The 22,544-nt window shown below is 33.4% G+C and overlaps 2 protein-coding genes across 2 annotated transcripts; both read left to right on the top strand.

Moving 5' to 3' along the window:
* Positions 1–16,872: 16,872 nt before the first annotated feature.
* On the top strand, positions 16,873–17,572 carry LOC133338331 (gamma-glutamylcyclotransferase-like). The gene is made up of 3 exons (XM_061546507.1): positions 16,873–16,977; positions 17,035–17,168; positions 17,236–17,572. Exons 1-3 carry the CDS (start codon positions 16,873–16,875, stop codon positions 17,570–17,572), a joined length of 576 nt encoding a protein of 191 aa, XP_061402491.1.
* Positions 17,573–20,107: 2,535 nt separating this feature from the next.
* LOC133338332 (gamma-glutamylcyclotransferase-like) lies at positions 20,108–21,321 on the top strand. Its single transcript, XM_061546508.1, has 3 exons — positions 20,108–20,263; positions 20,795–20,928; positions 21,003–21,321. The coding sequence occupies exons 1-3, from the start codon at positions 20,129–20,131 to the stop codon at positions 21,319–21,321; spliced, it is 588 nt and encodes a 195-aa protein (XP_061402492.1). The 5' UTR covers positions 20,108–20,128.
* Positions 21,322–22,544: the final 1,223 nt, after the last annotated feature.

Genomic DNA, 22,544 nt, shown 5'->3' with positions numbered 1-22,544 from the left:
GCAAAAAAAGGGAGCTGTGCCAAATTTCGTCTCAATCGGATGATAAATGCGACTTGTACTTTATTTACAATTTAACATCAACAGACGCACATATGGAGGGACATGCATAAAGCGACTTATTCTCAAAAGGAACCACGTGACTATCTCATTTCCTTTTGCCTGTTACAAACATATTCTTCTAATTAAGAGTATGTAAATTGATTTTCTTCTTTTTGTAGTTTTTGGAATTTCCCATTGTCTAACACATATTTCTAATCAAAATAGCCAGTATTGGTCCACGATTGCCTTAGCTATACCCTCCACTTTTCAGTAGTTTAGGCAGTTTGTACATATTTTTCAAAGAAATTGGCGATAATTTGGTATATCGGAGTACCATTGGGTATATCGGTGTCAGTCCCAAATTTCGGTATTTTGTTCATTAATAATTTTTTCAAGTCATTGCCATTCTATGTCTTTAATCAGACAGTACTGAAATTTCTAGTACAGTTGAATTATGATAGTCCGACTAAAACCATTCCGTATATTTTTTCAGTTGCCATACATTGAAGTATTCAAACTTTCAGTACAGTTGCACTCGCCTCATGTTCTTAGCCCAATTTTTTTGTTATATTTTCTGTTTAACAATTGAATCTTTGATGATGTCATATGAAAAATGACTTTATACACTCGATGGACTTTAATTAAATAAAGATCCACAACGATGACACTTCAGAGCCCCCTTCTTGAACATGGTTCCATACTCCTCTTCCCATTATTATTTTTTATTTCGTATCAAACTCATTTGCATTGACAAGTTTTTCGTCTTTTGATAAATAACAACATCCTGTAGATAATTGTAAAATATTTGTCTTTCAGACCGTGTGCACTCTTTGTGAGATGCACGTGCTGCAGTTAGTGATGACAACACCCAGTTTAATTAAAAAAATGCCTGCAAACATTCAAAGGCTGGAAAAAATGCATTCAAACAAAAAACCAAACAAGTATTGAGGAATAGAAATCTATATTGGCAAAGGGACGACCGACCAGATCCACAGACTGACCAGTCAACCAGCCAGCATGCAGGCAGTCCACCCGCCATCCATCCATTGGGAATGAAGCGTATGAATTTAATGATTTAATCACAATGACAAAATGCATTCTCCGGTCAATGCTAAAGGCGAAACAACAACAAAAAAACCGAAACAGCTTCGTTTCAGTTGACAAAATGCATTAAAAGGCCTCTGGGGAAATTTGCGACAATAAACATGTGTTGGATTTATTTGCTTAGGCACACACTTGTCCACTTATTGGTGTATATGTTAGCAAACACTGTCAACCACATGTACAACACATACACACACCTACACTTGTATGTACACTTTAAACAAAATAATGATGGCATTCACACATACACACCTACACACATGTGGTCTTGTTATTTGAAATAATAATGGTCTACATTTTGGCGCTTCTTTAATAAAGCATATTTTCTGGAGGGGTTTGAAGATGCAGAAACGCATATTGTGTTTGAAATTTTTGTTAATATTAATAAAAATGTCTCTATGCCACGAAATCGTAGCATGTGGTCAATATTTAAAGTATAATTATGGCCTGCAGCAAAAGATGCAATAACAAAACGGAAGCTGCATTTGTCCGCTGCATTTTGCATTTCGTGCAACATTTCCGTTGTCCTCCGCTAATTCGTTTTTAGATTAAAATTCACATTTGCGGTTTTTGCCCGGCCGGAAATGGTCACGTAAAGTAAATATGCTAGATTTTAATTTGATTATGAAAACTTTTGCAAGAGATGATGGTGGCTATGAGTTTTTAATGCATATCCTAAGGGGCTGTAAAAAAATAATTGCATATATGTAGATATCCAACTGCGATTATCATCAACGTCATCATCACAATTATACATTGAAATGTGATATGTGTGGCGAATGCACTGAAATGCAATGCATTTTGCGTAGGAAGAATTCGAAGTGAAAACATACACTCTAACTTGCATGTCCTTATGCATTTATATTAAAGTAATAAATATTGAATATTTATATTTGCGATAGTGTCAATCAGTTTTAATTAAAACCCCTTATGGCTATCACAAACATTAAAACCATAAAATAATTAAATTATTTTTTTTTGATTAATTAAAAACTTGTATATGAAGAGAGAGAGAAAAAGGGGGATTGACATGCACACATACTTGCAATTACATTTATAGTATATACCACATATAAAAAATGTAGGGGTTAAAAGTTAGGTTTTGCGCAGAACACTGTGTCACCTTGAAATCTGCGGAAGTACGTTAGATCTCTTCGGTTAGAATATTTGCTTAAGTAAACTTTATCGAAACTTTAACAAATATTAATCCATTTTCAATCTCCAGCCCTTCCATACAAATACATCTTTTTTAAAAAGAAATAGCTCTTCATCTTCTCACAGAAACCTCACCAAACCATTCCTTCCTTCTTAAACTAAATTGAAAATTTCCAAACTAGTTCACTTCCTGATTACCACAAAATTCAAGCATAACTTTTGCCATACTCCTTTCCATGTTTCCTCTTCTTTTCTAAATTGGAAAAATTTGCAACGCCTATCACGGACAAGCTTAAAAAAATGTGTAACAAAATACCGGCATTATTTCCCGGGCAACATTACTTGCACGCACCGTTCCAGCAGAGAACAATGCGAAACACAAAATTTAACTTCCTTTAAATTTTGATGGTTTCATGTCAAAATGATTTTTTCAAATTCACATTTTCCTTGTTCTTTCGGTGGCAAGACATACGCCACACCATACAGGCGTGACAAATTTGAAGCAGCTTTTAAACAAAAAACAGCTAACCCACAAATAATCAAAACTATTGCATCAACAATGACTAAATAAGCGACAGCACCGTAATGTGACAGAAAGTGTGCGGGCGTTTCATCATTAATACAACAACTCCCTTTAATCCTTTTGTTGGCATCTTGTATCACAAAAGCAAAAACAACAACAACCGAAAGGGTTAAACATTGCCTAATGTTTAATGTCCGACTGTTGAAATATTATTAAAAATTTAACAAAGACAAGCTGAAAAAAGCGCATCTCATCAAGTCACTACTTATTTATTAAAATGGTATCGCAAAAGGGAAGGGGGTATTATGCAAAAGGGTGGGTAGCTATCTATCTATGTCTGGTATTGTCTGTATCGTTTAATCCGTGTCTGTGGTGAAGTACTGTTGGGTGTTGTTCGTTGTCGCTCATCAATTTAGATCATAAATTCATCATGATGGCTGAACAAAAATTTCAACAATGTGTGGTCACGTGTTCTCACACATTCTTAAAGGATTCGAAGTGTGTGGGAAAGGATTGTTGATTTTTTAGGAAATTTAAATTTCGAAAGGGAGAGCTTATGAACGGTGTTACTCCAGTTTCGCTTTAATTTAATAAAGGATTTAAAATGTTTAAAACACTTCTGTACATATGTCTTGTGTTTAGGTATAACGGAATAATACTGAGAACAGATGTTTATTGCCTAAAAGTAGGCAGCACACATTGGGAATTTCCTGCTTTGAACTGCTACCAAAAATTTGAAAAATAAGTAAAACGATGACAACTTCGAGCCCACCCGAACTTTTTTATACATTCCACCATGAGGATGACAATCAAAACATTTATAAATAATTTTGGGTGCCTAGGAGAAAACTGATGTTAGAGAGGACATTGAACCTACCGAAAAATACGTGAGAAAAAGTTGATTGAAATTCTCAAAATATCTAATAGTGGGGCTACCGTGATATGGGACTATAATAAAGTGGAGATCAGTGTTGATATTTTTGGTAGTGAGATTTGACAGCCAATGAGAACCCAAAATAGAAAATTACAGTCAATTCGGTTAGAAATCGTGTCCAAAATCCCTAAAATATCGAATATTGGGGAGAACCGTTCTATGGGGGCTACCCTGAAACTTGGGTCAATATTGATAATTTTTTGTACAGATATGTGTTAACCCCAAATACCAAATTACAGCCAATTCTGTGGTAAAACGTGGCCAAATCCCTAGAATTGTGAATATTGGGAAGAACCGTTCAATGGGGGTTACCCTGAAATTTGGGTCAATATTAATAATTTTTTGTTGGGATATGTATTACTCAATGAGAAACCAAAATAACCAAAATAGCCAATTCGGTTGGGAAAGGTGTCCAAAATCCCCAAAATACCGAATATTGAGGCGTAGCGTTATATGGGAGCTAACCTGAAACTTGGGTCAATATTAATAATTTTTGGTACGGTTGTGTGTTATTCAATGAGAACCCAAAATAACCAAATTAAAGCCAATTCGGTTAGAAGCCGTGTCCAGATCCCCAAAATACGCAATATTGGGGGTTCCGTTATATGGGGGCTACCCTGAAACTTGGCTCATTATTAATAACTATTTGTACTGATAGGTGTTATTCAATGATATGTGTTATTCAAAATACCAATGCAACCCATTACAGCCAATTCGGTTTGAAACCGTGTCCAAAATCCATAAATTACCGAAAAAAGGGGGTAACGTTTTATGGGCGCTACACCTAAACGTGAACCGATATATGCCATTTGCAATATCATACATTCTAGGAGTACTAACAATATCTGTGCAAAATTTCAGAGCTCTATAGACGGGCAAACGGAGATGCGTAAATCGACATAGAATTTTATTCTGATCAAGAATATATACTTTGTGGGTTCCCCTGTGAATGTTTCGAGGTGTTGCAAACGGAATGACATATTTAGTATATATACTCCACCTAATAGTGGAGGGTATAAAAATCTTCCTTATATTAACAAAGCTCTCAAAATATCTCTAAAATAGGGACCAATATATCTCGTACTCATACCTCCTGAAGTATATATAATTTGACAACCATGACAACACTATTATATGTAATTAATACTACCTATAATATTTTATTTTATATTACACAACCCGATGTCCTATCCCCTTGCGTATTTTCACCACACACCTTATAGTACATACACATCTCTCCCCTGCTAAGAAACAATTTTTCCTAATTTATATTTAAATTAAACAGTAGCCATATTTTATTAATTTTCCAACTTCTCTTTGCCGCTTTACACTACACCGTAATTACCCCGCTCTTCCATTCGGGCAAAGTAGCCAAGCTTTTTCATTCAATTAAAAATCATAAAACTGCATCAATTTTACAAATACGATTAGTTTTAATTGCAAAAGCTTTAATAATATTACTGCAACTCAAACCTCAGCCCACCGGCCGCCCACATACAACACAGCTTAAGGGCTCTTAAATATTTATTAGAGATTTCCGGACATTCATCATCAACAGCTAACTTGTCCAATAAAATGAGAGGTGTTGAGTGTGCGTTCGGGTAAAATATCTATAATATTTAAATATGAAAATTTATAATCAATAAATATTTATGAGTTTAACACTGCACCGCACACACACGCACATTCATTCCTTCACATACACACTCTGTGCTATATGCAGCACCAGCAGCAGTTTTCCTCATCAACACCATTGGCAAATTTTTTTTTTTCGGCGAATGACAACGGATAAAAACACTTAAAAATTCATTACAGGGAAAATGTTTTCACCATAATCATACGCATACTTACACAGGGACACCGACGAAAGATGTGTGTGTGTGTGTGACAAAGCGTAGAGAAAAACGTTACCAGACACTATCAAACACACATGCCTGCATAAATTTATGACACTCACAAAAAATGATAATACGAAAATAATTCAATCAATGCAGGTGAGAGAGTGTTATAAACTCAATTTTAATTGGTTTTCAATAATGCGTGTAGACGTGTGCGTGTAGAGGATGTTATTGTAGTTTTGTAATAAAATATACAATAGACTGGGTAATTTGCAATATTTCGAAATATTTGCCAGAGCGCCCCGTAAGGTATATATTCTTGAGCAGAATAAAATTCTATGGCGGTTTAGCCATGTCCATAAGTCTGTGCCACCATTATCTGAAATCATGATAAAGCTTGATAGAAAAAAGTCGAATTTTTGAAAATTTTCTCACACATTGCTACTATATCTAGGATGTTTTGAATGGAAAAAGGAAAATACAGGACCATGTTTTGATATAGTCTCCACCTACCTATTTATAATACCCTAGCAACATAGTCATGTAGGGTATAAATATGTACCCCCATCTAATACCGATATCAAAATTCTATTAGCATGAGAACAAATTTGTGAATGATAAATTACATTTAAAATACTACGCTATAAATTTCTGCAGTTAATAATAATTTTTTTATTTTATTTTATCAACACATAACCAATAAAGCCATGTTTCTCACCACACATATAAATTTTGCACCTCCACCATCTAATTTACGGTAATATTTAGGTGTCATTTAGTAGTGTCACTCACACACACACACCCATCCACACCAGCAAAATATGCGCATTGTAATTTTAATTTTTAAGTAGCCATCAAAAACTGTTGCTGCATTTTTATGGCCAAAAGGCTTTTATGGCCAATATATGTGTATTATCAAACAAACACAGATACATCGAAAACCATCCATACCGTGACATCAGCCATTGTCAGTTTTTGGGCATAAAATAATCAGACCATCGTCGTCGTCATCATCATCATCAGCCTTAAAACCACCAACTCATTATCACTCAGCTTATTGTGGTCATTACAAAAATCTGTGGTATTACGCAGGAAAAAATCACTTTTTTGCTGTTGTTGGTATATAAAATTAATAAACATAGATAGAGTCGTTTACACATACTCGACTGCACTTAGTTGCAGAGTAATTTTTACAGGGAAATGTACATTTGACGAAGTTCAACATAGTCTATTTGCCATCGCATTATGAAGTGATGTTGTCGGCCGGTCAGTTCGTTCGTAAATGGACGATGTTTGAAGTTCATTGTAAATTTACTTTTGCAAGTTAAAAATATGTATGTAGATATGTGTGCGGAAAAAAACACGTATCATGTTGAAAATGTTTAAATGAAATTAACACCACCCACCGTATGCGGATGCACACAAAAGGTGTATAAGTGCAATAATTCGGAATTTACTGGCGAGCCTATATGCGAGAGTTCAATGTTGTGTTATTTGGCCAAAGGTTGGTGTTGTAATACCCCATGTAATTCCATAAATTTGTTGTAAAATAGGCTTTTAAATTGCATATATTTTTTGTAATACAGAGAAAGAAAAAGCATACTTTTAGGATGACGAATAATTTAGGAGATAATTTCTAAAGTTTTGTTTACTGTAATAATGTAATGCTTTGGTGTTGCATATCTGGTAGAGCTTTAATTTAAAATAAAATATGACATAAATTTAGGCAGCACATTTTTAATCTGAGCGAATAGGATACTTTCCATCAGAACATTTTCAATAGATGTCAATCATTTGAAGCAATGTCGCTATAATTTGTTGTTGTAAATTCTCGGTGATAGATAATAGAAATTATCGGCTGACTGACATTTCGGGTTCACAGATAAGGTTCCTAATCGAGTAGGTCTAATCTTCGAACTTGCCCTAGGAATATCTAAAATTATTGGGGGCTGCTTGGAGAAAACTCATGTTATGAGAGGTCCTTGAAAATACCGAAAAATACGTGAGAAAAAGATAATTGAAATTCTCAACATATCTAATAGCGGGGCTACCGTTATATGGGACTCTGATAAAACGGAGATCAATGCTAATATTTGTTTGGTAGTGAAATTTGACAATGAGATTGCGAAATACCAAATTACAGCCAATTCGGCGAAAAAAATCGTGTCGAAAGAATTCCGAATATTATGGGGTGCCCTGAAACTTGAGTCAATATAAATAATTTTTGATACGGAGATGTGCTACAAATGAGAACACAAAATACTAAATTACACCCAGTTGCAAATTAGATCCAATTCGGTTGGAAAACGTGTCCAAAATCCCTAAAATACCGAATATTGTGGGTACCTTTATATGGGGCCTACATAAAAACGTGGATCGATATATCCCATTTGCAATTCCAAACATTCTAGAAGTACTAAATATTGCGTAAATCGACACCTCGAAATATTCACTGGAGACCCCACAAAGTATATATGTCGTTGATAAGAATAAGAGTTTTGCCAACGGAATGACAAATTTATGGTGGAGGGTATAAACATATGAGATTTATAAGTTTTTAAAATGTTAACCCTTTGTTCGAGGTACCAGGGTCCATATTCAGACCACGAAACGGGTATAATAGTGGCAAAGGTTCATGTATTTCGAGGAAGCCAACTGACCTGTGATTTTCGATATATCAAATTTCAACCACTGAAAAATATAGACAATACATGTCCCAAGCATGTTCATATGTTCAACAGTTTGGGTTATGAGTTATTTTACTCTCTGACAATGCAGAAATACAACTACTTCGGTTATAATATACTGCTAAGGTACTTCCGTCAAAGGCAGTATTTTTATTTAGAAGATATACCTAAAATGGGATGGAACCTGAATTCAAATGAAACCGGTAGGACTTTCGATATGCCTCAACTGGAGATTCTTATATGGATCCTTCGTCACCTACACCCAAAATTGTGTGTCATTTTTTTTGTTTCTATCGTTCGAGAAACTAAGAAGTCACAAAAGTCCGAAAATCGACCTTCTGAAAACTTGATATGTCGTCTAACTGTCACTTCGGTTGTAAAATAAGTTAAAACCTCCATGAACCGGATCTTTATTTTTCATAGTTCATAGCCTATTTCATGGAGTTTTAATTTCCCCAAAATTTTACCTACTTTTAAGCGTGCTTACCACTTTGTTTTAGGCGTTTTCATTTTTAAGTTTCACTTGTTTAAATTATTTTTTTTTAAACATACATTCTTCATTCTCTCTGTGTATTTTATATACAAATGATCAAGCCTTCTGGCTTATTTTAAACATCGTTACAATATCCATCCATATCTACAAAAAAGCCTTGAGCCAAAAGTTTAAACCAAACAACAAAAACAACAACAAAAAAACTTGTTGATGTGTATATAATAAAGTGCAACAATAAAGACAACATTGTCAGTCTATCATCGGCGAACGTTGTTGGTTTTAATGTTACAATGTAACCTGGATAAAATTACATCGACAACAACAAAACAGCCACGTTATTACAATATATAGTTTTAACATCATATTTTTGTTGTAAAAATGTATTTTAATTTAAATTTCGCCTCAAAAAAACATTGTTGGTAATTGAACTATTTGCCTGGTTTATATGTGGTTTCATAATTTACATTCTCGTTTACTCGAATATGAAAAATTTAGTCATCCATTATCCTAAAGGCATAGTCATTACCCTTTCAGTTTATTTATTGTCCGGTTGGGTGTAATATTTGTAAAGCGAAGTCGGTGGCGGAGGAGTGCGGGTGGTTTGAAAAGTGTTATTCAATTTGTTGGCAATAAATCACTAACCAAAGTTATGGTCCTGTTGATAATGGTGACGGCGATGATGATGATGTCGGTGCGGTGTGGTCGCCCTGTTGACCATATCATATCCTGACAAATATTTGCCGTTTTAATTAAAAACGTTAACAAGGTTATTATGAATCGTGGCAAGCAATAGAACTCCTACTATGACTTTGTCCTGGGGCTTTTAGTTTTAAATGCTTTTACCATTACGCAGCTGGCAGTGTGCATTAAAACTGCAAGTGTTATTTGGCCATTTAAAAGTGCGTGCGTGCGTGAGTGTTGCAAACCTGATAGCCCCCTTAGCCGTATAAACATTGGGCGTTATTGATGCAATAAACAAAACCTGCGAGAGAGAGTCAAGCCTGGACAACAAACCTTTTTGTGTTTATCTAGGCATTAACATGTTGCATTACACTGTGTCAACATGAGTAACAACAGGTCCCCAATGGTATTCGGTGGCCACTTCCATACATGGTGGGCTATGTAACTCACAACGCATTCAATTGCAATGGGTCTATAGAAAACATGCAATTGCATTTACGTTTGGTTAATTAAAATTGACTTTTTGTATTTGCCATAATATCTACAGTATGCTTTTAGGCTTCATTAGGTGAAAAAAGCGGGGGCAGGGTGGATGGTAAACTTATTAAAACCACAATTTTTGTTTGAAGATGTATTCTGATGCATTCAAAGTAAATCAACTTTAGAGGATTAGGGGCATAGGTTTTGTGTTGAATGATTTCTGGGGGAAAACCACAAGTTTTGTTTGAACTATAGATGGGAGTTACGGAATTAGAGAGTTGTATGATTAATTATAGTTAAGGGGATGTTCTGATTGTTCTGATCTGATGTACAGTTCAGTATGGAAATGTCAGCTAGTATGTGCCCAATATTGAAGCCATTTCGTTTTTTGTGAAATTTATGATTCTTGGTACCATTCTGCTTCTCATGAAATGTATGATTGTTCATAATTTTGAACCTCTAAAGAAATCCTACCAGTATAAATGTTCCGATAGTGTCCATCACATTGAATGAATTGAAATATAAAGCCCATCGTTGCACTTTTATGTGAGACACATCTGAAAAGAAGGACAAATGCACTTTTTCTTAGGTTAGGTTTAGGGATGTGCATGTCACTAACTGTGACTGCATCAATCGGAGACCTTTCGGTCCATTGTGATCATCCAAAAGAAAGCTGGAAGGGATAGAGGAGACAGAACCTAATAAAGAAGTAAATAAATAAAACAGATAATATAAAGTTTGTGTGTCGATGGTTGTAGAAGTTCAAACAAGAGAATGTTACGTGCTCAGGTTTCACTCTCCCAACCACTTCAGGTTTCTAATGATGTTATAGATTAAAACATGTTCCATAGTTGAATGGAAGGTAAGACACGGTGGAAAATGAACACCCATTAATCTATTCCGTCTTCCGGACACACAGGAGATGATCGATTGTCTCCGTCTCCTCCTCGTCATCACAGAGTCTGCAGTAATCAGTAACATCATTGTCCCATTTAATGGTAAAGACCCTGATATAGCAGTGTCCAGTAACTCCCGTCATTACCCTAACCGTCAACCTGAGTTTGTTCTTTTCACTGACAGAGTCGGCCAGATAGATCTTGTCACATTGCACATGGGTTCGTTGTGCAAAATTCATTGTATTTTTCGTCAAATAACGCCTCAACATTTCGGAAAAGGCGAAGATTATAAAAATGATGTAAACAATGTATAGCAACTCATCAATTGAGAACGGCGGGACCGATTTGACTAAAAAATTCTTTCTGCTATCTGTAATTGAAGTGGGAAGGTTTTTATGAAAGAAAATTTTGAAAGAACGACTGGGCCGATATGCCTACCATTATCTGGGACATATACATAAAGTACTATACCGACTATTTACAGAGAAGTTCCTTACCCTACATGAAATTCCGAATTAAAGGCAATTTATAGGGTACTTGTTACTAGATCTGTAGATTGAGATCTTTGTCTAGCTAAGTCATCTGCTTTTTCAATACAGTGACCTTTTGAAGTCACCTGGTACCCAGCATAGCCGACACATGTTATATATTTTTCCAAAGCTGTCCTTGTCTCCAGAGCGACCTCAGGCTTGATATTACAGGATTTGATGGATTTACGAGTAGCTTGATTATCTACAAAGATAGTCACCAGTTTAACGATTTCTGTCTATATCTGCATGCAGTTTTGTTTGGATCATATTATAGCTTATGTTAACTCCTATTATAGCCTGTAACTCACAACTGAAGAACAGTAAACAAATTTTACTGCGAAAGGTCACCCTCCCAACGAGCATAAATCTGAAATTGTTTGATCGATACTTTACGAGAAATCTATCAGTACAGCAATCTGCCAAAAAAATAATGGATTTATTTTTCCCCAACTTAATATGTCTAATTTTTAAATGTATTTGCATACAGAGCCGAATACCTAAAATTTTCAACCAGATTCGATGATAAAAAAATGATTTTAGTACCGGTTTTAATGAAACCATTAAAATTATATGTCTATAATTTGAAAGCTAAAAATCTAATCACAGGAAATAAGTTGTCCGCTTAAGAGTTAACCGAAAAACATTAATGTGTAACTCACCTCTCACAATGGAGTTTGTTGTTGTTCTTCTTCTTCTGCCAAAACTGAGATCACTTCTATTTGAATTTCTATTCGTTCCATTTCATTGCCAACAATGCATTGCTTGTTCATTTGTTTTTATTATTCTTAACACTTTTGTTATTTTCTTTTTGTGGGCCAATCACTCTCTCTCCCTCCCTCTCTTTGGGAGTAATGCAATTTGTTTTGTGTTGTTGCTCCATTTTATTTTCTTACACGGCAGACGCGCACAATTTTTTTTTTTGCAAATTGCATTCACTTCACTTTTTAACATATGAAAATTATATATTTTAAAAGAACTAACACACTATAATATATTAATGTATTCTTATTGTATTTTTTATTTAATAATAGCACTTAATAACACAAAAAAGATGCAGCCCAAGTAAACAATGCGTACGACTTTAATGACTACCGGCAACTAACTCCATTATTGAAGAAGAAGCATAAGAAGAAAACAATAAGACGTACTTAAGAGAACAATGATACCGTTTCATACTAGATTGAGAGAGAATTAGAATTGCAAAGATCGAGAGTGAATCAGTTCTATTTGCATTTGCATATTAAGAGATTGTAATTAGAATACTGGGAAAATGATAATTTATTAATTAGGGATTTATAATTCAATGTAAGAGATTTGACAGAATTGGAAATAAAAATGGTGACGATTAAAATAATGAGGATATTAACATTTAGCTAATGAAAAAAATTATAATTGACAGATGGACATGTAGAAAACATTTTCTACCCACACGTTAGGAGCTATTTAGTTTGAATATTGTAGTATTGAAAGTTTTGATCGATTTTGGGATTTTAGAATGCCACCTCATGGTATAGGAACTTAAAGACCTTTTGCCTTTTTTGTCGTACAATCTGATCAATTTCCAACCCCTTGTGATATTTTTGCATCATAGTATCTAAAGTAACATTTATAAAAATTCCAATACATTTCAAAGTCGCCGGAAGTTCTACGAGTATTAACATTTCTTTGGTATTTCTGGCATTGTGTGTGTAAAACCAAATGTCAAACACATATTTGTGGAAACATGTTAAAAGTTTTCTTATTCAAGTGACTATACAAAATTACATTTTAGCAACATTTCAACATTTTTATTACAACCAAATGCATTATATACAACACTTTGGCATGTTTTAACGTGCCAATATTTACTTCTTGGACGCACAGGTCAAATGCATAGAAATGTTTTCTTTACGTAATGGAGGAGAGCGAAAAGTAACATCAAAGTTTAAACTTTTTCCTGTACAAACCCCCCCTACCTCCAGGGAGTTGTTAAGATGTTACAATACAAACTCGAACTTTAGTTGGCATGAAAAACTATATCTTCTACTTAAACTCTAAAGAAAATTAACACTTGGCTACTTGTCGATATTTTTTTTTCTTTGAAAATGCACTTCAAACATAAAAATTATGAAAAGTAAGTTTTCGCCTCACTCCCTTTTTTCTCTCAAGAGTAACAAAAGTCAACATTGCATTTCATGAAAAAAAACTTCTCATCGTCTTATGGTCATAGTGCTAAATTTAAATTAATAAGCATTTGTATGCAGCGAAGAAAAACATTTCGAAAAACTTTGTTCCAAAAAGTTATTCTTGCGCTGTGTGATGGCCAAGACTAAAGATACCTTGAGGTCCAAGTTTGAAATTTTATTTTTTTTTTGCGCAAAGTAAGTAAGACAAGTAAATTACAATTTAATTGATGTGAAGAGAGCAAAAAACAGAGAAAATTGTTGGTTGTTGTTGTGTTTTGTGCATTGTTTTGTCTCTGACTGTTTTCGAGAGGAAATTTTTGTAAAGGATAAAGTCGGGGAAATGTATTATGCACATTATTAACAATTTTCTTCGGATGTGGGGTAAGGTAAGATGGTCACTTAATTACTAGTTATGGCAACAGGGATTGTTTTTCATAGAAGGGAACACACTACTGCAAAAAAAATAAAATAACTCAACGATTAAGTACGATTCAATCGAATTTATATATGGAGATTATATACCAGGTGTGACATATTTTTGAACTAATATCCTTGCCCCTTTGGTTTTGAGAAAAGGTAAAAAACACTTTTCACTTTTGATTGTAAAATAAGTTTTTAAACTAATTGGAAACCTTTTTTCTTTCTTATTCGATTTTTTAATTTACATTCAATGCTGCTCAAAAATATAAGTGAGTGATAGTAATTGAGAAGTGTCTAATAAGGATAACATGCTCCCATGTTTGATCAGCAGTGTATTAAATGGAAATTCTTATAAGTTTTCAGATTCACTGGAGAGAAAGATTGTTATATTAACATTTTCCCGTCGATTAAAACTTTTCAACTTTTTCTAAGTTCCACAACGGAGTATGCCGACCAGAAACCCATTTACTAACGGCAATTTTTTTGTCTTCTAAATCATAGCCCAATTTTATAACATGCGCCACCCTGTTAAAAAAGAACTAAATAGGTTCAAGTCTGTAGTACGTACTTCGTCACCAATCCACAAGCTTTTAGCCAATCCAACAACCTCGTGAAACATGTATTAAATTAACTGTTACTTAATTATGAAACATGTGGCAACATATGAATTATCTACATTTTACTTATCTGAAACATAAATCGTCCTTTCTTCCAAATCATAGCCCAATTTTATATAAAACACCCTGTAGTATAATAAGAAAGTAACTAAGCTTGGTTGAAGTCTATACTTGTACATTGTAAATATTCCACATGTTTTTATCCAATCCAACAACCTCAGTAAAGACTTTGCTGTGATTGTCTCTACCTGATGAAACATGTGGCAACATATGAATTATCTACATTTTACTTATCTGAAACATAAATCGTTAGGGTTTGTGTCTATGACGAAACATGAATTGCCAACTAGAAATATTTACGTAGTGGATAAGCCAATTTTATATTCATTAAAGTTCAAGATAATTGGCAACGCCTTTTGGCTAATCCGTAATATATGCTACAACAGGGTACTCCGAAACAAATTTTGAAAAAGAATGAGATTTTAAATTTCTATAATATTCTATACGCTGTACAATAATTATCGGAAAAATCAAAAAAATTATGATTGGTTAAAAAAAGAAGACACGTGTATCGGCATTTTGAAAGTTTACATCGGGAGGTAATCTAAAAAGACGTGGCTAAATTTCCCATTTCTAAGACATTTCGAAATATTCGGATTAACATTTCTAAAAACCTTTCCATTTTAGGTATATGGTGTCTTTGGTAATATTACTTATATTAATGCTAGGAATATGTTTGTGTCGAGACTCTGGAGGGGTTTCCGTCACATTTTTAAGAAATTATTGAAAACTCATTTTAAATGTGGTTATATAAGGTCAGAATAGAATAGAATAGGTCAGTCTCAGAAGTAATAAAAACTCGAAAATCATGTCATCATAGCAGGTCAGAATATTATACAAAAAGGTTCGCCATAATGTTTTACTTGTTTATTTATTTTCTTATTTTCAGAGTTAAAACCGAGCTTTTTCCGAGTTTGTACGGGTTTCCGCCACTAGACGTCAAAAAGGACAGAAAATAAAAAAAATAACATTTTGTTTGATAGAAATTTTCCAGTACTATTTTCAACAAATTGTATAAAAGTAACATGAAACTTCATTTTTCGGGCATAAGGTCAAAGAATAAAATAGTTTACGTCAAATTTCACTAAGAGTTTCAGAACAATCTATATATTTAAATTCAATATTTTACTAGAAATGCACAGTATAAAATTAACAACATTGGCAACAAACTCTTTGTTAATTAAACACCTTGCGTAAATATGTCAAAATCTTCAATCTTAGAAGTATTTAGTCAAAGACAAAATTTTTCTACGAAAGATACGATTTTTGTAAACTCGATATTTTATTGTAAAAAATGATCTTTAGTTTGATTATATACAGCAAATTTGCTATGTTTTATCAAATTTCGCACGTTTTTCCAAATAAATTGGAAACTACCTTTCTGAAGAAAAATGCCCTAGATTTTATATCAAGGCCCAGATTTTGTGTCATAGTGTTATTTATAAAACAATTAATGAAAATTAAACTGATATGAAATATTTTTATCTATGAAATTTTTGTCTGCAATTTCTCATTTAATCGCTGCAGTCGTCTTCATTCAGCAGAAGCGGTAAGTGCAGTTCGCCGCACAAAAATTTTGACAATCTAAAACAGTTGACAACACATTTTTTTCACAGATCTATCATCGCTTATCGTTTCTGTTTGTGGTGCGGCGGGTGGCTTGGTTCAACCAAACAGAAACAGTTAATTAGCGTTCAAAAGTCATACAGTCAAACAGTCAGACAGTTTATTTGCAAGCAAAACATTTTGAGGTGTGACCTAGAAGTTGTGTGAGTAAATAGTTAATTAAAGTGTTTGTTAAAAATAAAAATAGAAAATATGTACAACAAATGTAAAAACTTATATATAATTATTTTTCGTACTATTAATTTCATATAATTAATTTTTCGTACAAATAAAAAATAATCAACAATAAAAAATTTAATTTTAATTTAATTTAAACAAAAACAAATATTTTTTCTATTTAAATAGTGCACTTTTCAGTAGTAAGTTCTCGACTGCCAATAAAAATCTGCCGCCCGGCAAAATTTGTTTACCCAGTTGTGGGGTTTTTGTTGCTTTCGTTGATATGAAAATAATCACAATTATTATTTACGTAAATTACACAGCTGTTATTTTTTATAATAAGAAAACAACAAATAAAATTAATACTAGCCAACAGCTGTGGTAAAAAAGCTTCCATAAAAGCTTTTATACAAATAAAATAAACTTTGTTGTTTAATAATTTTAGTTAAGACAACAATCCGCAACATGGCTGCAAAGTTTTATTATTTTGGATTCGGTAGTAATTTACTGGCCAAACGGTTGCATTTACAAAATCCCACGGCTGTGAGGATAGGACCAGGGAAATTGGAGGTGAGTTTTTAGGGAAATTCCTTAATAAAATTAAACTAATATATATTTTAATTTTAGAATTTCCGTTTGGATTTTAATTTGACAACGGATCGCTGGTATGGTGCCTGTGCCACAATTGTACCCAACAAGGGCGAATATGTTTGGGGTGCCATATGGGAACTAGATGAGAGCGACATGGAACATTTGGATAAGTAAAAACAATTTCTTAATATAAAAAATACAACAAATAAATGATTATATTTTTAATTTTCTCTACAGCCAAGAAGGTGTCCATCAGGGTATTTACACCCCCATTACAGTTTCCGTGTATTGCCCCACATTGGATAGCAATATTGAATGCCGCGCATATCATTTGTGTGAACAACCGGATACAAATTTAAATACCTTACCAATAAATGAAATACCCTCGGATCGTTTGCCATCGGCAACATATTTAAAAAGTTTGGTAAAGGGTGCTATGGAATCGGATATACCCTATGAATATATTGATTGGTTAATGCATATACCACACAATGGTAATATTGCTGAACGATTTGAACTCGAACTGGAACTCGATGGTATTGAGTTGTATAATTTAGTTAAGGAGGAAATTTGATTTGAATCTGATCAGGAACCAAAGAATAATTGTGATACATTTTGAAAGTATTATTGAACCAAATGTTAGACAAATATATTACAATAAATGATAAATAATATGTTCGAAAGCTATGAGAACCCTAAATACTAAATGGCAATTCAGTAGGAGAAACAGCCGTGTGATTTAAAAATCGAATACTGGAAAATAAAACATTCCATATTTGAGTTAAAAATCGGTGCCAAAAATGGAGGAAATCTATTTTGAACCACAGTGGTCGGTTTAAACATATTTTAAACAATTTGCCTCTACTCCGGAATGATTCCCATTTATTTATTTATTTATTGTCCGGGGTCGATTTAATTTAATTTAACTAGTAAAAAAATTTGAAATTTCCAACTTCAATATTACCAATGAGAGCCCCATACGAAAATATCGGAAATTTTGGGGCTTTTCTCATATCTGATAGTCCCATATGAGGAAAGCCTCAAAACATTAAAAATATCGAAGATCGATATGTATCATTATATGGAGGCCAATATAGTTCATTTTTAAACCTGATGTTCTAGTTTTTTTTTATCTAGAAAGTAGAATGATTACAACAGATGGCTAAATCGACAAATACAAACCTGTTAACTATTTTAATATGAAAATGAGGATAATATGGGGACTACCCCTAAAAGAGGCGAATATTAATATCTTTTGAGTGGGAGATTTGTTACTATTTACGACTACAAAATAATACTATAATACTATATACAACCTAAACGATATAGCCCATCTTCGAACTTGACCAGCCTACAGACAAAAGACAACGCTATGCTATATTTTGACGATCTATCCCAATTCGTTTAGAGGCTAGATTGATTACAACAGAAAGGCGGACATTTTTAAATCGCCATCGAATTTTACGCTGATCAAGAATATATACAGTTTATATTTCGATTATTTACAAACAAATAAACACGAATAACCTAAATACTATAGTGGAATGTATAAAATTTGGACTAAGGCCTCAAATATATTTTGAAGTCTCAACAAGTTTTTGGGGTGTGCAAAATTTCTTTTGGGGGATGAAAACCCTCGAATTATGAGTTGATGAATTTTTTGCTGGTTATGTCATCTATTCTTGCAAATCGAATGAGGAATGCAGAAAAGTTCGCACTTGAAATTTCATTCCTTCTTCGTCTTTTATGTTCTTATTTGCTTGAATTGTAAACTAAATATCACCAACCGATTTTTTTCGATTTCCAAATATTCTGCAAAAATATCGCTGATAAAATTTTATATAGGGTTCCCAAAGACAAGAAGTCGATATTCGTCCCTTTCCACTTTTTCCCAATAGTTGTTCAGAAAACTTTATATACCTCATACGATTTAACTGCAGTCATGTCATCTCAAAAAGAACCTGCAATATCGGACAACCAAAATATAAAGTGATTTTTCCATTAATAAAAAGGCTAACCAACAAAACGAAATAAATCCCGCCATAACTCAAAAACATAACCCCAAATTCTGAATATGCGTTTTTTGGTTCTTAACATACTCGGCGAGGGCTTACATCTTCAAAAGCAGTTTCCCACTTCCAGACCAAGAGCTCCTTCTTTCCCATCATGTATTAGACACTTCTTCAATTATATATGAAATAATGGTTGTCGATTGGACTTCGAAGTGAGATGATGCTGGAACCATAAACATCGATGCAAAACATAGGGTTGTTTGCGTTCAATCATCTCGAAACCTTTAATGGCAAAAGTGAGAATTTTACCGATAAGCCGATAAGTACCGATAAGCAATACATAATCTGGTATACATTTCGCACCACTCTCGTTCATATTTTTAAGAAAAAAAAAGATGATTAACGCGATTTTGCAAAAAATCTGTTTTTGTTTGGAGTCTTTCAAGCCACTACGTCATTATTTTATTTCTGCCTTATCTGCCGAACAACATGGGAACGTGCTCATTAGCATTTGAGTTAATTTTTTAATGAATTTTAATTGAATTCAAAACTTAACCAACCCGTATAATACATACAACATGTTTCCAGCTGTTTTGAAGCTGGTCTACTGATAATAAAAAAAAATGTGGGTAACTTTGCAAATGCATGCACAGATCTTTGGTTATCAGTTTGTTATTTTAGCTCAGGGAGATCACTTGGATAAATTATTTCAAAATATCTATCAGGTATTGTATTTTGAAAAATATTATTTTTTACATTGTCATACTTCCCCTGCAAAGTCATAGTTGCCTAAGTTTGATTTAAAAAAAAAATTAAAAAATGTGTTACAATTCCTATTACTTGCATTGGCATACCTTCCCCTGCAACACTTTAGTTTGTCTACATTATTTTTTTAATAAAATAAAAATAAGCCTTTCACATCAGTCATCATTTTCAATTGGTACTGTAAAGACATTCTCGGGGCATAAAAAAATAGTCGCACAACATCAAATTAAAAAAAAAAATAAAAAATAATAATAAAATAAAAACAAAACACAATGGAATTATTAAAGTCAAATCTAATAATTTTGATATTCTGTGTAGCATCAATAGTGTGTTCACCCACAGATGCCGACAAAATGAAGGAGATACGAAATTTACCGGAAGTGCATGGTGATAAATTCTATTACTTTGGATTTGGCAGCAATATGTTGACGAAACGCATACATATCGAAAATCCAACGGCTGTGAAAATTGGTCCCGGTAAATTGGAGGTAAGATGAGAAATGGTGATTAATGAATTGGAAATAAATTTCTAGGAAATCGAGAAGAGGACAAGTGGAGGGTTTTAGTAATGGACATTGGCTGTAATTGGTGCATATAATTTAAACCGGTACACAAATCAGTTTTAGTATCTCAAATTCTTGATTGAATCTTGTTCAATTTTTTCTACATATATTTTTTCGAGGCCTTTAATAGGCTTGTGTTGTTAACAAATATTTTTTTAGGTCTAGATAAAGTGTGCATGGAAATCCGTGACATTGATTTTTTAAAACTGACTGTAATAGGTGTGGATTTTTTAGATATTAAGTCTTCTGAGCAAGGATCGGTTAAAAGTGGAAAATGACGATGAAAACATTGGAATATTGTTTTCTTGACTTTGAGGACCCTATAGTATACATATATAATATAACGAAATTGCCCTTGGGTGATCTTAAGGTCTTCCATCCTAAAAGAAAATTTCCGCCTAGATCATTAGCTCCATTTTCTTTTACAAAGTGTTATTAAATAATTTTATTTTTTAGAACTATCGTCTTGATTTCAATGATTTCTCCACAAATTGGGATGGTGCTCCAGCCACAATTGTACCCCATGAGAATCGCACAGTTTGGGGTACTGTATGGGAAATTGATTTGTCCAATCTCGATGATATCGATCAGTGAGTACTTTTTTAAATTTAAATAATTAATCTTGTACTTACGACAACCTTATCTCTCTTCATTATCTGCGTAGTCAAGAGGGCGTTCACGAGGGCATGTATGAGGCAAAAAGTGTACCGATTGTATTAAAATCTGATGGCAAAGTTATAACATCACGTGCCTATCTATTAACCGATCAACCGAAAAGTGATTTCGAATCAATGACAATTGATGAGATTCCAGCCAAACGTTTACCCTCAAAGACATATATTCAGTGTTTGGTGAAAGGTGCCATTGAATCCGATATCGACGATGAATATGTTGAGTGGCTGAAGGGTCTGAAACATAATGGAAAGGTGGCGGAGAAAATGTCAACATTTTTAGAATTACAAAATATTGTATTGAAATCGTAATATGAATGTATGAATGCAAATTTAAAGTGATTAGTAAAATAAATTAGTTGTTGTAATCGATTTTGAGAAGATTTGCAAAAAATGAGAGAAAAATGAGGTATTAAAGAAAAGTCCCCGGCATACAAAATAAATTGCGGTGCTAGAATTAAACTCACATAAATTTTAGTAAACGTAAAAAAATGTTCTTCAAACAACAATGTTTGACCACTGTGTCAATCGGAACTAGTATCTAGTTTTATTTTTTGCAAACAAGAATAAATGTTGTGTGTAGGTAAGTGTTTATAAGCTTATCAGTCAACATAAATTTAGCACACTAACAAACCAAATGGGGTTGTCGTAACAAATCATTTCAATTAATTAGCATAAATCTACACAAAAGAATTTTTACTCAATCTAACAGAGAGAAACATTTGTTTTTTTTTCGAACAAGCAAAAAATTCTCTATCTCAACAAATCCTTCTATCCATTTGGCTAAACGCCGGCAACAACATCAAACGTTTTAATAGAGCCATCAATCCAACGATTACTCGATCAATCATCGTTAATTTTCATTGTGCTCTTGTTTTGGTTTGTGTTTTTTTTTTCATTTTCCGAACAGCAAAATTTTGAGAGCTGTCTTTGGGAAAAGATAGCAATATTGCCCTAAAAAAATTGCGCACATATATTGGGGTGGGCGTGAATTTGAAAAAAAAAAGAAATAAAAATGTGGAAATATTTCTCCCACACCAAAAAAATTTCCATCTTGCATGAAGCTTCATAAGAATCGGACCAGTATAATAAAGTAAACGTATTTTCCCCTGAAATTTATATATTCGTAAAAGCAAAAAATCCTCTCCCCTCCATGGCACATTCCAATATATATTCAATTTTCCTACACATCGTTTCCCCTACTGATTTTTTGTGAATAGCTTCAAAATCATTTTTCCTACTTAAATATTCTCCGTTGTTGGCACAAAAACAATGTAATTCCACTTGACCCGTTTTATGTGTTACGAAGGAATCTGTTGCACTTCAAAAGAGAATGTATTATTTTGAGTATGAGTGTGTATGTGTGTGAATTTTTCGAAAGAAATGCAATTGACATTCTCTTTTACACATCATCACCTACAAAGTGAAACAAAACAGTAGTAACCAGTAAGGAAAGTAGTAAAGTCGGACGGGGCCGACTATATGATACCCTTCACCACTATGGGTATATTAAACAGGACTATTAACATAAAATT

Source organism: Musca vetustissima, unplaced genomic scaffold (assembly GCF_032173495.1).
Source record: "Musca vetustissima isolate MV318-11 ecotype Yass unplaced genomic scaffold, APGP_CSIRO_Mvet_v1 utg31368, whole genome shotgun sequence".
In the NCBI taxonomy this organism is placed as follows: Eukaryota; Metazoa; Arthropoda; class Insecta; order Diptera; family Muscidae; genus Musca; species Musca vetustissima.
The sequence above is the reverse complement of the archived record's forward strand: the minus strand, read 5'-3'. Positions and strand labels throughout refer to the sequence as shown.